This window comes from Delphinus delphis, chromosome 10 (assembly GCF_949987515.2).
Source record: "Delphinus delphis chromosome 10, mDelDel1.2, whole genome shotgun sequence".
NCBI classification, from domain to species: Eukaryota; Metazoa; Chordata; class Mammalia; order Artiodactyla; family Delphinidae; genus Delphinus; species Delphinus delphis.
In genome coordinates, this window is record NC_082692.2 from 91123569 (window position 1) to 91137847 (window position 14279).

The 14279-nt window shown below is 39.5% G+C and overlaps 1 protein-coding gene across 1 annotated transcript in view; it reads left to right on the forward strand.

The window, feature by feature from the left end:
- The window catches only part of CNTN4 (contactin 4), a 959269-nt gene that overhangs the window by 924082 nt on the left and 20908 nt on the right, over window positions 1-14279 (forward strand). Inside the window, exons 15-17 of the mRNA XM_060022925.1 lie at window positions 4142-4317; window positions 9064-9184; window positions 13209-13367. Of these exons, the coding sequence (XP_059878908.1) occupies window positions 4142-4317; window positions 9064-9184; window positions 13209-13367 (456 nt within the window). The remainder of the gene's footprint in view (window positions 1-4141; window positions 4318-9063; window positions 9185-13208; window positions 13368-14279) is intronic.

Genomic DNA, 14279 nt, shown 5'->3' on the forward strand with positions numbered 1-14279 from the left:
AAATTATGCATCTAGTTGTTGACCTAATCATTAACAGAGTGCTTAATAATTAAATCTCCCTTCCATGGTTGTTTTGACCTTTAGAACAAAGCATAGTTTACTTTCTGACCTCTTGATATTATAGAAAACACTATAAAGCATAAAAGAATTTTTTTTACTCTAGGAAGGTTAAGCACTTGGTAAATATATATATATATATATATATATATTTATATTTATGTTTTGAGCATCAATCCTCTGGAGTTCTAAATTTATCATTCTCTGTGGGATGAACCAACCACAAGCTAGAAAGTTTAGGAGTGTTGTTGGTCCTATTTATTGTTGCTATTTAATTACATCCAAACCCAGACATCAATTCACATCTTGAGTTCTAATTGCTTTTGAGAGGTCTGTGCACAGAACAATAGCTGGAGTGACTCTTCAGAACAGAAGTTGTAAATATAGGTTCTTCCTGATCTTAATGAATTAAAACCAAAGGAGGGGAGACAGTTTTGTTTTGAAGAAACCATCTGTTTATTTGTGTACAGTGTTTGTATTCAAATTTCAAGAAATTCATCAAGTATAAAGCATCAGAATTCATAACACAGAAAACGGGAGTACTGAACAAGCATACAATTTGAGAAAACCAAGTAGCTAATGAGGTTTTGAACCTCTTTAGTTTAATCTTCTCTAGTGCCAAGGAGAACTCTCTGGTGTGTACAGTGCTTGTCTTCCTTTGCATTGATTCTTGGTACTTCAGGGCTCAAAATGTGAATTGGTGACAAGTGCTAAGGTAATGAATTAGCAGCTGTCAGCTCAGCAACTGTGCCAGCATAATCCTTGATTTAGAGCACTTCTCTGGTCCTTGGTTAACAGGCAACTGAGTTCACCAGTAATAAAATCTGTCCCAGATAGCTACACGTGCATAAACGGATGAACATTTATTTAGGAAACAAATGTCAATTAAAAATGTCAGCCAGAATTGTATATGACTCTAGGCTTTAGGGTAGGTGCCAACTGCAAGACATTTTTAAGGACCTGAACCTGGACATTTGACTCTGCACTCATCAGTGTGATGTGTAAGCTTATAGCTAGAGCCGGCATTTTAGGCATAAAATCATCACTTCTTTTTACCTGTCTAAGGCAGTAACTTGATTACTCTTGCAGTGAAGCCCTCTGAAACCATCTTCACCCCCTGGCCTTCTTTGACTTTCTTCTGCATTTACATATCCTCAGCTGACTACACGTAATCAAGAGTGCAAATTGCTATATTATGCCCTTAGCCTTGTTGCATGGATGATTTGTGAATGGATATCATGTTTTCAGCTAAATGAAGGGAGTCAGCTTAGCACAATAGATAATTCCTCAACCACCCTTAGGTATCAGTTTCCCTCATCTGTTAAATAGCCGATAATACTACGTATTTGTTGAGAATAAATGAAATAATCCTTGTCAAGCGTGTAACATGGTATCTGGAATGTGAGGGGCTCGATTAGTTTTTACAAATAAGTTTTTTCTATCTTTCTTGGTACTAGGGCACTGTTATCCTTATAACACCTAATGAGTGCTTGGTAGATAGATCAACAAATGAATGAAGGTACATTAAAATGAAAATCTAAATTGTGAAATCAGTGGACAGCTATTTAAAATAGAATAAGGTGACATCTTGCCAAATACAAACCACAGACATATATCATTTTGTCCAGGAATTGTATGTTCCAATCTTCATTTTTATAGGTGAAAATTTAAATTAAAAAATGATAAATGACATGTTAAGTCAAATGGAGCTATTCCTAGATTTTCTGCTTAGCATTATACTAAGGTGATTGGCTCTCAACTCCTTCGCTCATTTAAAAAAATCTCAGTCTGTATCTTTTCCTGTGGGTCAGTTAACCAATGGAGTATATTTTGATTATGTGACTTGCAAAAAGCCTCAGGTTTTGAAACAAACACTTTTGTCTCCCATTACCTCTTAGCTAGGAGTACGTGTTTTTCACTTCTCATTTCATGGACATCATTCGTTCAGCAGTGACTAAAAGCACACCAGTCCACGCATCATGAGCTTTACCTACTTTCAGAAAACAGCAAAAGTATGTCCCTCCACTAGATTATAATCTATTTATGGACACAGACTTTCCTTTTTTAACAACCTGAGATGTTTGCTTTCCACAGTTGGATAAAAGGGTAGAAAAACTGTTCTAAATACTCTCTTTAAAGAGGAAATTTTAGTGGGTGGGTTGTTGGAAAAAAAGACCAATCAAAAGTCTTCTATGAGACTCCATTACAAAATTTTCAGCTGAGATTTTAATCTAAGAGCTACGTTCAGTAAATGTTTATGTGCCACACAGAGTGTGAAACACAACCCTGTGAATGTTGAAGGGGATTAACCATTGCTTTTATATTGTTTTTGTTTGCTTTTGATTTGTCTTCTTTATTATGGTTTGTTTGGTTGGTTTTGTTTGACTTGGTTTAGTACAGAGAAATTTCTGGAATATGGCTGAATTCATCATTTTATTCCTTAGGCACTTATATGACCTTTTTATTTAACTCAAATTGCTTTTCACCATTTTATTCTCTGACACCATTTATGAAAGCCAATTTCAGTGAGAAATAAGAGACTACCTATGTGTGAATGTAGTTTTAGAGTCTATAGAGTTTATAAACTATCTTGGCTAAGCAAGTCCTTTCTGTTCCCAATTAAAACTGTAATGTAAAGGGTGAATTTTAAAATGAATTAGTAGTCCTTATTTTAAAGAAAGAATATGTGGGGCTTCCCTGGTGGCGCAGTGCTTGAGAGTCTGCCTGCTGATGCAGGGGACCACGGGTTCGTGCCCCGGTCCGGGAAGATCCCACATGCCGCGGAGCGGCTGCGTCCGTGAGCCACGGCCGCTGAGCCTGCACGTCCGGAGCCTGTTGCTCCGCAGCGGGAGAGGCCACAACAGTAAGAGGCCCGCGTGCCGCAAAAAAAAAAAAAAAAAAAAGTAATACATGAGTAAAGTCAGAGAAAGACAAATATTATTATATCATTGATATGTGGAATCTAAAAAAAATGATACAAATGAACTTATTTACAAAGCAGAAAGACTCACAGACATAGAAAACAATCTTATGGTTACTGAAGGGGAAGGCGGGAGCTACGTTAGGAGTTTGGGAGGAACTGATACACACTACTGTGTATATAAAATAAACAAGGACCTACTGTATAGCACAGGGAACTATATTCCATATCTTGTAATAACCTATAGTGGAAAAGAATCTGAAAAAGAATGTGTATATATGTATAGCTGAATCACTTTGCTGTACAGCAGAAACTCACACAACATTGTAAATCAACTATTGTTCAATAAAAAAGTTATATATACATATAATTTTGTCAGTGATGTTCATTACAGCATTATTTATAATTATAATAAAATTTGCTAAAATGTTTACTAGTTTCAAAGTGATTGAAACTATTAACAGCATATTATGCAGATTATAAAAATATGTGGATAAAGGTATAAGCCTATATTAAGTAGAGAAAAAAGGAAAATCACATGTGTAGCATGTTTACCATAATGCAAAACAAGACAACTGAAAAATTATGAATCCAAAAGACAGGAGGAAATTATACTAAAATGAAAATAGGGGTTTTATCTGGACAGTCAGAAACTAAGTAGGATTTTGTTTTGTTTTGTTTTGGTCCCTCCTTTCAAATGCCCTGAATTTTCTAAATTCCCTATACTAAACATGTATCACTTTTATAATAGAAAAAAACCCCAACAAACTTCAAATTAACATGGATTTTCCTGTTTGCACTCAGCTGTAGTATTGCTTTCTAGTGAAACTGGGGAGATCTAAAAACCTTTTTGAAGAGATAATTTCAGAGCAGCCTGCCAGCAGTAGGCCCTTCCATAAGTGTCTTAAGAGAGCTAACCCCAGTGCTCCCCAGCTGAGTTCTGCTGCTCTGTGAAGGTTCACATAATAAGTGTTTTCATCTTTTCATATTAAAAATGACCTCCTGGCCCGACTCTGAGCTTCCCAGATGACTAAGGTTTGCCGGGCACAGACTAAGACAAAATAAAGCAAAACTCCTTAGTATTTCATCCTGCACTTGGATTCTACGTTTTATTTCCACACCAGCTCACAGGCTTTGTTGTTTTGCTTTGTTTTCACTCTCCAGATCCAACAAGGGTAATGGTACCCCCTTCCAGTATGGATGTCACTGTTGGAGAAAGTATCGTTCTGCCATGCCAGGTAACCCACGATCACTCGCTAAACATCGTGTTTACTTGGTCATTTAATGGACACCTGATAGACTTTGACAAAGACGGGGACCACTTTGAAAGAGTCGGAGGGGTAAGTATTAATATCAAACTATCCCCAGGAAATGCAGTCAGCAACTAAAGGTCTCAAAACTGACTCAGATGAGTCATTTAGACTAACTTTTGTTCAAACACCTTATTTCCAAAAACTCTTGGTTAATATCTGCTCCTTTTTGAGTGATGATTGCAGGCCTGCTCATTGAGCCACCTATAGGCCATGCCTTTTCTTAATCCTCATAATCCTTAACTCTATAGGTTAGTTATTCATTACTGTGTATGAATGAGAAAACTGAGGCTAATGGGAGCTATGTGGCTTACCTGGCCCTCACTGCTATTAAGTTGCAGAAATCAGCTTCAAACTTCAAATCCCAAGTTCTCTGCCCCATACTGTACCATATGCCATTGAACCTGATGAAGAAAATAGCTTAAGGACAGTTTACTGAGATGCTTTTAGGCTGCTGTTTAAACACCCTTTGGCTCTTGTAGAAGACTTATCATTGTGAGGTTAGGGCTCTCTTTCTTGAATCTGAAAGTCTGATCAGATTATTTAATATCTCCAGATAATTTGAATTCTAATCGTTGAATTTTCAAAATGCCTTACTTTTCATAAAATACACATAGCATCATTGAACTCTTACACCAAGAAGAGGTTAACTCTGGAAACAGTTTGAATCTATCACAATCATTCTCAAAAATAATTTTTCTGCCCTTGGGACTTCCCTGAAGGTCCAGTGGTTAAGACTTTAGCATCTAATGCAGGGGGTGCAGGTTCAATCCCTGGTGGGGAAGCTAAGATCCCACATGCTTCACGGCCAAAAAAACCAAAACATAAAAAAAAAACAGAAGCAATATTGTAACAAATTCAATAAAGACTTTAAAAATGGTCTACATCAAAAAAATCTTAAAAGAAAAAATTGTTCTGCCCTAACATAGCCCTACTCTCCTATTAGCAATGAAGATTCGGGGGATGGGGGATAAATTGGGAGATTGGGATTGACATATGCACACTACTATACGTAAGGTAGATAACTGATAAGGACCTATTGAATAGCACAGGGAACTCTACTCAATACTCTGTAATGACCTGTATGGGAAGAGAATCTGAAAAAGAGTGGATATATGTATGTATAACTGATTCACTTTGCTGTACACCTGAAACTAACACAACATTGTAAATCAACTGTAGTCCAATAAAAATTAAAAAAAAAAAAAAACAGGTTCATTCTGGCTGCTATTATCATGGAGGAGTCCAATCAAAGACAGCAGAATATAAGCATGAGTCTGTGTTGAAAAGCCCTCCCATCCCTCATGCTCCCACAGGAATCGGATTTACTCACCTCATCTTACCCCCATCCGTTATGTTGGGAATAAACGGGCTAAGGCTTACAGATTATCTGTATGATATGTGGAGGGCCTATGTTCCTCTCAAAGATAATGCTATTCCTCTATTTACATTCTCGCTGCCTTTGTCAAACAGTACCTCTCCGCTGAATTACAGAACACCAAAAATGATCTGAGTAACTATTTTCTCAACTCTCCCAAGGATCGTATACAACTGGTACCATTTTAGATGCATGAGACAGAAGTTAATTCATTACATCAGTGGATGACTCGAGTCATTAGTAATTCTCTCTTGGAGTCCTGGTTGAGGAAGGCTGGATGAAATTGCCATTATTAACCATTCTGAACCACTTAGATATGGTTCAGCCTAATAACTTTGCCCAAGTGAGAGTGATATTAACTACTTCACAAAGGCATTGAGGATGTTAAATACCTTCAGGTCTAGAAAACTACATAGCCCAATGCCTACCACAAAAGAAGTATGTGAGAAACATTAACGGTTGTATTCATTGAAGGAGGGTAACATTAATTCTAATAACATGAGCATATATACTGAGAAAACCTTCATAGATTAAGCAGAATATTTGTTTTCAGACTAAAATAAATGTCTTGGGCATAAGAGATAATAAAAAATAAAAATATTATCTCTCAGAATGGCACGGGCACCAACCAATCAGAACAGATGCTTGGGCAATCAAAATAGATGTCCTGCCAATCAGATAGATATGCACTTCATGCTGGACGGGCTGCACGTCAGCCAGGGCTGAGGCACAGATGGAGATACTCGTGATGGAGTCAAGCACTAGTGACCACCTTTTGTCGAGAGCTCTGTCCATGGAATCACTCTCATTAGCCTTTTGTATGGGAAGTGTTTGTCTCTTTTGTGATACCAGTACTAGCACCAATCAACCATTGCTAAGAAGTAACTGCAAAATGTGGGACAGCGCTACAAATTGTGAGAGCTAAGTGTATTAGCCACCAGGATCATAAGTGTCTATAGGGTTAGCGCTGGATAACAGAAGAGGTAAGGAAGCAATTCTGAAGTCAAGCCCATTTCTCAGTTTCTGCTTCCTGTGTCAGTGTGGTACAGACGATGCTTGGGAGAGCCGACCTATTGCAGTGTTCGGAAGAGTTATTATTTCATTGTCCTCTGAGCGGCTCTGAGTGTTCGGTCAGGAACAGAACAGACAACAGTGCTGCTTTGTTCTCTTTGGTAGGAACATAAATGTAGATCTCAGTAAACAGTTTGGTCTGTATGACTTTGAAGGGAAAGAGAAAGTTACTGGGGTCTGCTTCTGTGAGACTCATACCTCAATCCCGAGTTTATTTTTCTTGTTGTTTCACTTTTACGTTAAAAACACAAATGTGGTCAAAATCTGCAAATAAGGAGAGCACACTCCAAACCACACAGTCATCAAATTCTGTTAATGGATTGCTGTGCTCTGAAATCTGCTGGCTACAACTGGTTTCTTTGACCTTCAAGCCCTTGTTGAATAAAACAAATTATTGAGATAGTGTAGCCATTTCCTTTAAACCACTGTGCCTTCCCACTTTCCCTGCACATACCCCCTTGTGAGGCATATTTTTTGTTTAAGCCTCTGTTCAAAGTCCTAGCGCATGAAATGTCTTAGGTAAAGTAGTATTAATAATCATGATGATGATGATAACTTATATTTGCAAAGTGCCTAATCATTTATCAAGCATTTTCCTATATATCAGCTCTTTAATCCTTACAGAATCTCTGTGAAATATGGTGGCAATTACCCTATTTTACTAACAATTATAAGACTTGATTAGTAAATAGTAGAATCTGGATGAGAACCCAAGTGTTATAAATGAAATATAGATTTCAGGTTTACAAAAGAAATTCACAGATCTCCTTGAATTAGATTTAATGTCTTTGACATAATTGTTTCACAAGGAAAACTGATCGTAGCCGTCCGTAATACTAGTTTAAATTTACCCTGTGCTTCACAGTTTTCCGGATTTCATATACACATACAATCTCATTTGATTCTCACAAGCTAGCACGGTAGGCAATGCATCCTTCTTTCACAGGTCAATAAACTAAGGCCCAGAGACATTAAGAGACTCACAGGAAGTCACACAGCAGGGATCAGCCCCAGACAACTAAGTCCCAAAACTTAAGCTCTCTCTTGACGATATGCTTTTGCCTTTCTCCTAATCCTGTTTACAACTCTTGGCGGTTCTGTGTCTTTCATTGCCGTGGGTAAATATGTAATATGCTGCACTGAAACCAAGGAGGAAAACTAAGTACACATTTAGAATGAGAATAAGATCTTTCCAGCTGATAGGACAGCAGTCTGGTAACGAGTAGGGACTGGAGCCTGAAACTCTGTGGGCTCACATTCCGGTTCTGCCACTGATCAGCTAAGTGACTCTAGGAGAGACGAATAACCTCTTTGTGCTTGAGCTTCTTCATCTGTAAAGGAGGGATAATAAAAGGACCTACCTCACAGGACATGTCAGTATTTGGTGTAATATATGCCTGCCAGATATTAAGGACCATTAAGTATTATCCAATATTATTGTCATTTAGAAGCATAACCAGAGGGCCAAAATAACCTATGTTATCTTGTCATCCATCAAGGTTTAGAAATAAGAATAGCTTCCTGACTCTGAACCCTTGGGTGTTCGCTTGCTCACGCAGTTGTTCTCCAAGTGTTTGATGAACAGAGCTCTGAAACCGAACTCCAAGGTGTAGCAGTGTTCTTCAGTTAAAATGCCAGCTTTGTGATGGCCTGTGGAGGCATCTCCTCACAATTATTAAAAGTCCCGTGTTGGTGAATGATGTAGAAATATTTCTAGGGCACATAGACATCCGTACCGGGATGTAATTAGTCCTATTCATCTGCTGATCAAACATACATTTGGCATTGGAAAACAAATTAGCACTGTTCCACAGTAGGTGATGCAAGATTTCCTTGGAGAGTCTGGTCCTCATAATTCATTAATTCAAACCTGGGAGCAGTCAGAATGATGCCTATAAGACAGGGTTGTGCAGTAAAATACAGATGCTTCCAAATGTGGGCTTGCCTCCCCTTTCCAAATCAAGAGTTCCCAAGTACTGCAGTGCCAGCGAAGGCTGTAGGCTGAGGGCATATCTGAAGAAACCCACAGGACTAGGTCAGCAGCTGCTTTATTACGTAAGCTTCAGTGCTTCCAGCGTGGATGGCAAACTGCTCCAGAGACACAGAGAAGCCAGACACCTGAGGTCTTGTCCTAGGTGTGTTCTGAAGATGTTGCTGTTGTTATCTCTCAGGCAGGCTCACATATTTTTAATAGGCCATGGTTTGCATCACTAATGTTTCCATCAGCCAGTGTAAAATAAATCCATTAGTCACAGTGTCCTTCATGTGATAATGATATTTAGAGCTCATTAAAAAGTAATTGTGGCCACTTTCCCCTACTTTATCAGCAGGATTCAGCTGGTGATTTGATGATCCGGAACATCCAGCTGAAGCATGCTGGGAAGTACGTCTGCATGGTCCAGACAAGTGTAGACAAGCTGTCTGCCGCTGCTGACCTGATTGTGAGAGGTATGGGAATTTTGGGGTTTGTTCTTAAAATATATTTGCGATATCTGCACCAGCACAGAGTTCTAAAAACCTCAGTGGTTTAGAATTACAGGGGAAAAGACGATAGAAGGTAAGCATTGTAAACAGTGGTTAAGAGTCTACAGAAGTTTTGTGTGCAGCTGTTTCTCGTAGGGGATCAGAAAGTGCAGAGCAAATTCAGTTACTCTGTACTGAAAATAACTCCTGTAAATGCTCCCAGTACTCTGATTTATAGTGTTGGAGTTCAACACCAGAATAACTAGAACAGAATAACTTTAGATTAGGAAAAGCAAATAGCTTAAAGAAGGATGAAACTGTGCCTTTTGCTGTTTCATCTGGGCTCAACCAAATTACAGTAAGTCCCCTACATACGAACCTTCAAGATGCAAACTTTCAAAGATGCACACTTGGGTTCCATCAACGTCAGGCGTGAGTGAAACTGCAGCTTGCCCTCCATCTTCTGTTGTTGACAATCTTTCAACTCTACCATCTCCCACTTCCTCTCCTTCCTGCAGTCAGTAACTCTTCTTGCGTGTTGACTTGATGCCAGCCCCTGTATGCCAGCTGTTATACTGTACTACTGTACTTTTCAAGGTACTGTACTGTAAGATTAAAAATGTTTTCTTTATTTTTTATGTTTGTTTTTTATGTATTATTTGTGTGAAAAGTATTGTAAACCTATTACAGTACAGTACTATATAGCTGACTGTGTTAGTTGGGTACCTAGGCTAACTTTGTTGGACTTAGGAACAAATTGGACTTATGAACTCGCTCTCAGAATGGAACCCATTCGCATGTGGGGGACTTACTGTAGTGAGTTAGGTCACTGATGTAACAGTGGCTTAAGTAAAATCATCGCCAGTTTTTCCCATTTTTTTCCCCCTAAAGTTAATAGTTCTGTCCAGTTTCTAAAATATGGCTTTAGAAGGAAAGAGTTCCTGCCTGGGATATAGTCAATAAGCAGGAAGTTGATGTCAAAACTGACATTGGTGAGATTCTCTTGCATGTGACAGACATGGTCTAACTTCATCCAAATGGCTGTGAATGACTTGACTGAGCCTCAACAAACCAATGTTTAAAGGAAGAGTAAGTGGACTTTTAAGAACTATTTTTTTAATTAAAGTTCAAGTCTTTGTGAACCAGTGTACATGCCAGAATCAAAGTGATGCATGCTCAGGGGTTTGCTAAAGTTAAATGTAAAGCCAAATCAGAACATCCAAATAATCTCTTAGCCAGCGTCTCCTTCATTCGAACCCTAACTATTGGTGTTTAGGAATCTTTGGCCAGCAGAATTTTGAGTGCAAGCAAATACAGGAGGTGTCACATTTGGAGGCAGGATGAATCTGAGTACACAGAGAATAAGATATTATTGGAAGCCACAAAAAGTGTTGCTATGTCCTGTGGGCATAACATGAGGGGGGAGGTGTGTGGAAGTTAGCAACTCAAACTGATTGTCAAGAGAGAATAAGAAAAATAGCTTTTCCATCAGATCTGCTTTGGTTCCCCTCTAAATCGCCTTAAAAACCTTTCTATAATGGAAGGAATAAGGGCCAGAGAAGAGAAAACTTCCAACCTGGGTAGAGCTACCCACAGTATAACCTACGGGACCGGGTTTATTTCCATTTTAAAATACACCAGAGCTGTTCTGCTCTCCCACTGGGGACCAAAAGAATTCTGTTGTTGAAAATGTATCCTCTATTTCATTAGGATAATGTTCAGATCAGCAGTTTAAACGCCAATAAATTAGACTGATAAATATTTAAATTAGTAATAGTTGAATTTCTTAAATGATATTGTATACTTCATTTCACAGAAAATAACATGAAATACCAAGAGGAATTTGCAAATGCGGTCTAAGAGAACATCTAGCCTGATCAGTTAATAAAGCCAATAAATTAATATGCCATTTTAAACCATCATCTTTTGTTTTACCTCCTCCTAGCTCTGCCCTTTCAGCTTTTCTGCATGTTGCAGAGGCAAGGCTGGTATGCATTGCACTGACATGTAAGAGATTTTTGTGTCTGAAACTAGTAAAGCTTTGAGTCTTGTCTCTGGCTTCCTTGATTCTCTGATACCTACTTTATTTAATCTAGAGCACTCGAACAGCAGCTAGAAAGGCCACCCTTCCCTGAGAAAGAAACAGGGATGCGGGTGTAACACCTGCATTCCCTCTGCTGTTGCCTGTGACACAAACTGTTTGAGCCCCAGACCATGTGACCACTTTGCTCAGAGGATAAACATTTGCTCATTTTGTCATTTTGAAAGAGAGACCCAACTTCCCCAAAACAAAGGTGGTAAACATTCTGCAGGGTGTAGCATATCTACACTTGGGTGGGGCTGGTAGCAGAGACATAACAAACAGCAAACCGCGCTGTGAAAGTACCATCTTACCCCCCATGGCCAACTTCATGCCACCCCTTCATGTCCTTCTTCCTAGTTGCCAACAGTGGGCTCAGATCTTCCTCTATCAATTTAATTCACTGAGGAATGTGCAGAGGAACACTTTTCTCCTTGTGGTACTTTGATTCTAAAGGCCATGGAAGGAGCATCTATTTTAAGAAAGGATGGGAATGCTAGGATGAGAAAGCTGGTGAGAAAAAAAAAAAAAAGATTATATTGTCTTCTGGACTTTTCTCTGATTAATAAGAGTCCTGAAGACCAGAGGTTACCTCAGTTCTATCTAGGTGGCATTAGACTGACATGCTGAAATGTCACTATGGAAAATTAATCAGTGCCAGCATACCGACTTGCAGACCTTTCATTCAGAAGTAGGAGGGAGAAGATAAATTTAGTCTCATCTGTGGGTCTATAAGAAATGATTTTTAAAAAAGGAAAGAGAAATTTAAGGCATCACTTAAAGGGTGCGGAAGTGAGTCCCAGAACAAAGTGTTACTTCCAGAAATTGCCATTAACTTCTCAGCACTCTGTGAAAGGTCTCTTTCTTCCCTGCCCCTGCGCCGTGGCCCCGTAGTATTTTGGAAGAACATGTGATTGCTGTCCCGGGCCTCAGCACATCCCTCCCAGGAAGATCTCCTTCCTCCTGTCTAATGGACACAAGCTGTGTCGTTATGTGTCCCTCACACTCACCTTCTCTGCCCGGGTGGTCACCTGTTAGAAATGCCTTTAACCGCCCGCTAAGAGCGTTTCATGTTGGAATCAAGGACAGCTTTGAGTCTTTGCTCTGGCTCTGCTGTTATTTTGTGTTTGCTTACCAACCACTTTCCAGCCCTCCGTTTCTTTATGATTTACAAGCCTTCATTTAAAACTGATTTCCGCTCGTTTCAATGGTCTAAGTACAATGGCGGAAACAATGCACATCCAGAGCAGAAGGAGGAAAATACAGGTGTGAAACTTACAGAAACTGCCAATGTGGTCCTTCAACTCTCAACCCAATTTTGAAATCGCTTTGAAGAAGGCACAGTCTTGGGACTCGTGCACACAGGCCACTTTCACAGCAGTTCCCTGGCACGCAAGTGTGTGTTGGCATTTTACGTGGACATTCCAATGCAGCTGGAATGTACAGAGCAGCACTGAGACCCCCAGAGTTCTAAAGTCACCTTCGCTCACATCATCAGGGGTAGAAATGACCATTTCCAGAAGGCTCCAATCTTCACTTACCCAGATAACAGTGTCCAACCCGTAGTAGGAACTTGTAATATATGATGGATGGATTAATGAATTTGGGCCCTGGTGGTACCACAATATTCTCTCTTGACATCTAGAACAAATATCCTATTGTAATTCTTTGTATACCTACTGGTTTTTCCTATTATATTGTGAAGCCGTGGAAGGAAGGGGCCAGGCCACGTCTCACTCATCTCTGTAGTTTCAGAGCCTAGAAGAAAGCCAGGCTCCTAATAGCTATTCAAAAAGTAATTGACAAGCGATGAATCTGTGGGTGGATGAATCAACAGTTGAATAGGTCAGCGCCCCATTCAACAAAGTGGTCACATCCTTGGACATTTGAACACTCTGCTCAACTTCTGAGGGTCTTGCTCTTTCTCAGGTCCTCCAGGCCCCCCAGAGGCTGTGGCCATAGATGAAATTACAGACACCACTGCTCAGCTCTCCTGGAGACCCGGGCCTGACAACCACAGCCCCATCACCATGTATGTCATTCAAGCCAGGACTCCGTTCTCCGTGGGCTGGCAAGCAGTTAATACAGGTACCATGTTGGATGCCTGGTGCTGGTGTCTCACAGGGGCTTCTGAAACTCAGCAGAATGGACACAACTCTGTGGCAGAAGCCGAGAGGCGTCTAGGTTCTCATTCAGACACAGCTACAGATGAGACATTATGGCAGTGTTTCCTATACCTCAACCAGTATACTATTTGATATTTTTCTTTCTACTGATTCATATTTGTTTGTTTGTTAATTTGTTCTAAGCAATAAGTCTGCAATGATAGTAGGTCTGTTGTGTTATATTTTTGACACACATTTTAAAATACATTAGCTATAAAAATAAAAAGCATCATCTATCTGTGCATTGCCTAAAATCGTATGTGTACCACTAGTGGGGCACTTTGAAAAGCAGTGGATTATGTTACTGTTTAATCACAGTCTTTGTAAAGTTTGTACACAGCTTTCAAGAAACCCGTATCTAAGGGCTGCGCGGAGCCTCTTGACTTCCTGCCCATTTTTTTAGATGGATATATTTGGGCATGAAGAGGCATGAGAGTTTGTAAAATTAAAGAATACATGTGTTGGCCGTACCATCCCTGCTGCTGTCTACACCTCCAAATTGACTCGTTTTGTTATTTTATTTAGGTTTCGTTTGAGGAAAATATGGACAAACAAGTAGTTATTGCAAGCAAGTTACACACTCTTCTGGTCTTTCCATGTTAGCTTATCTAACCTCTGAAATGGGTTTCTGTGTTTCCAGCTGAATCATTGACTTTCTTCTGAGTCACAGGAGTGTTTTAAGAAGGAAGGAAAGGAAAAATCTGGAAGTTACGGAGATAAGAATTCTAGTCCTGACTTTGCTGATCAGCAGCTTTCTATACATCTTCATAGTCCTCTTCTGTTAAATGGGAAGAATAAGAATTGTTATGACCCCATACAGAAATGATTGTGATAC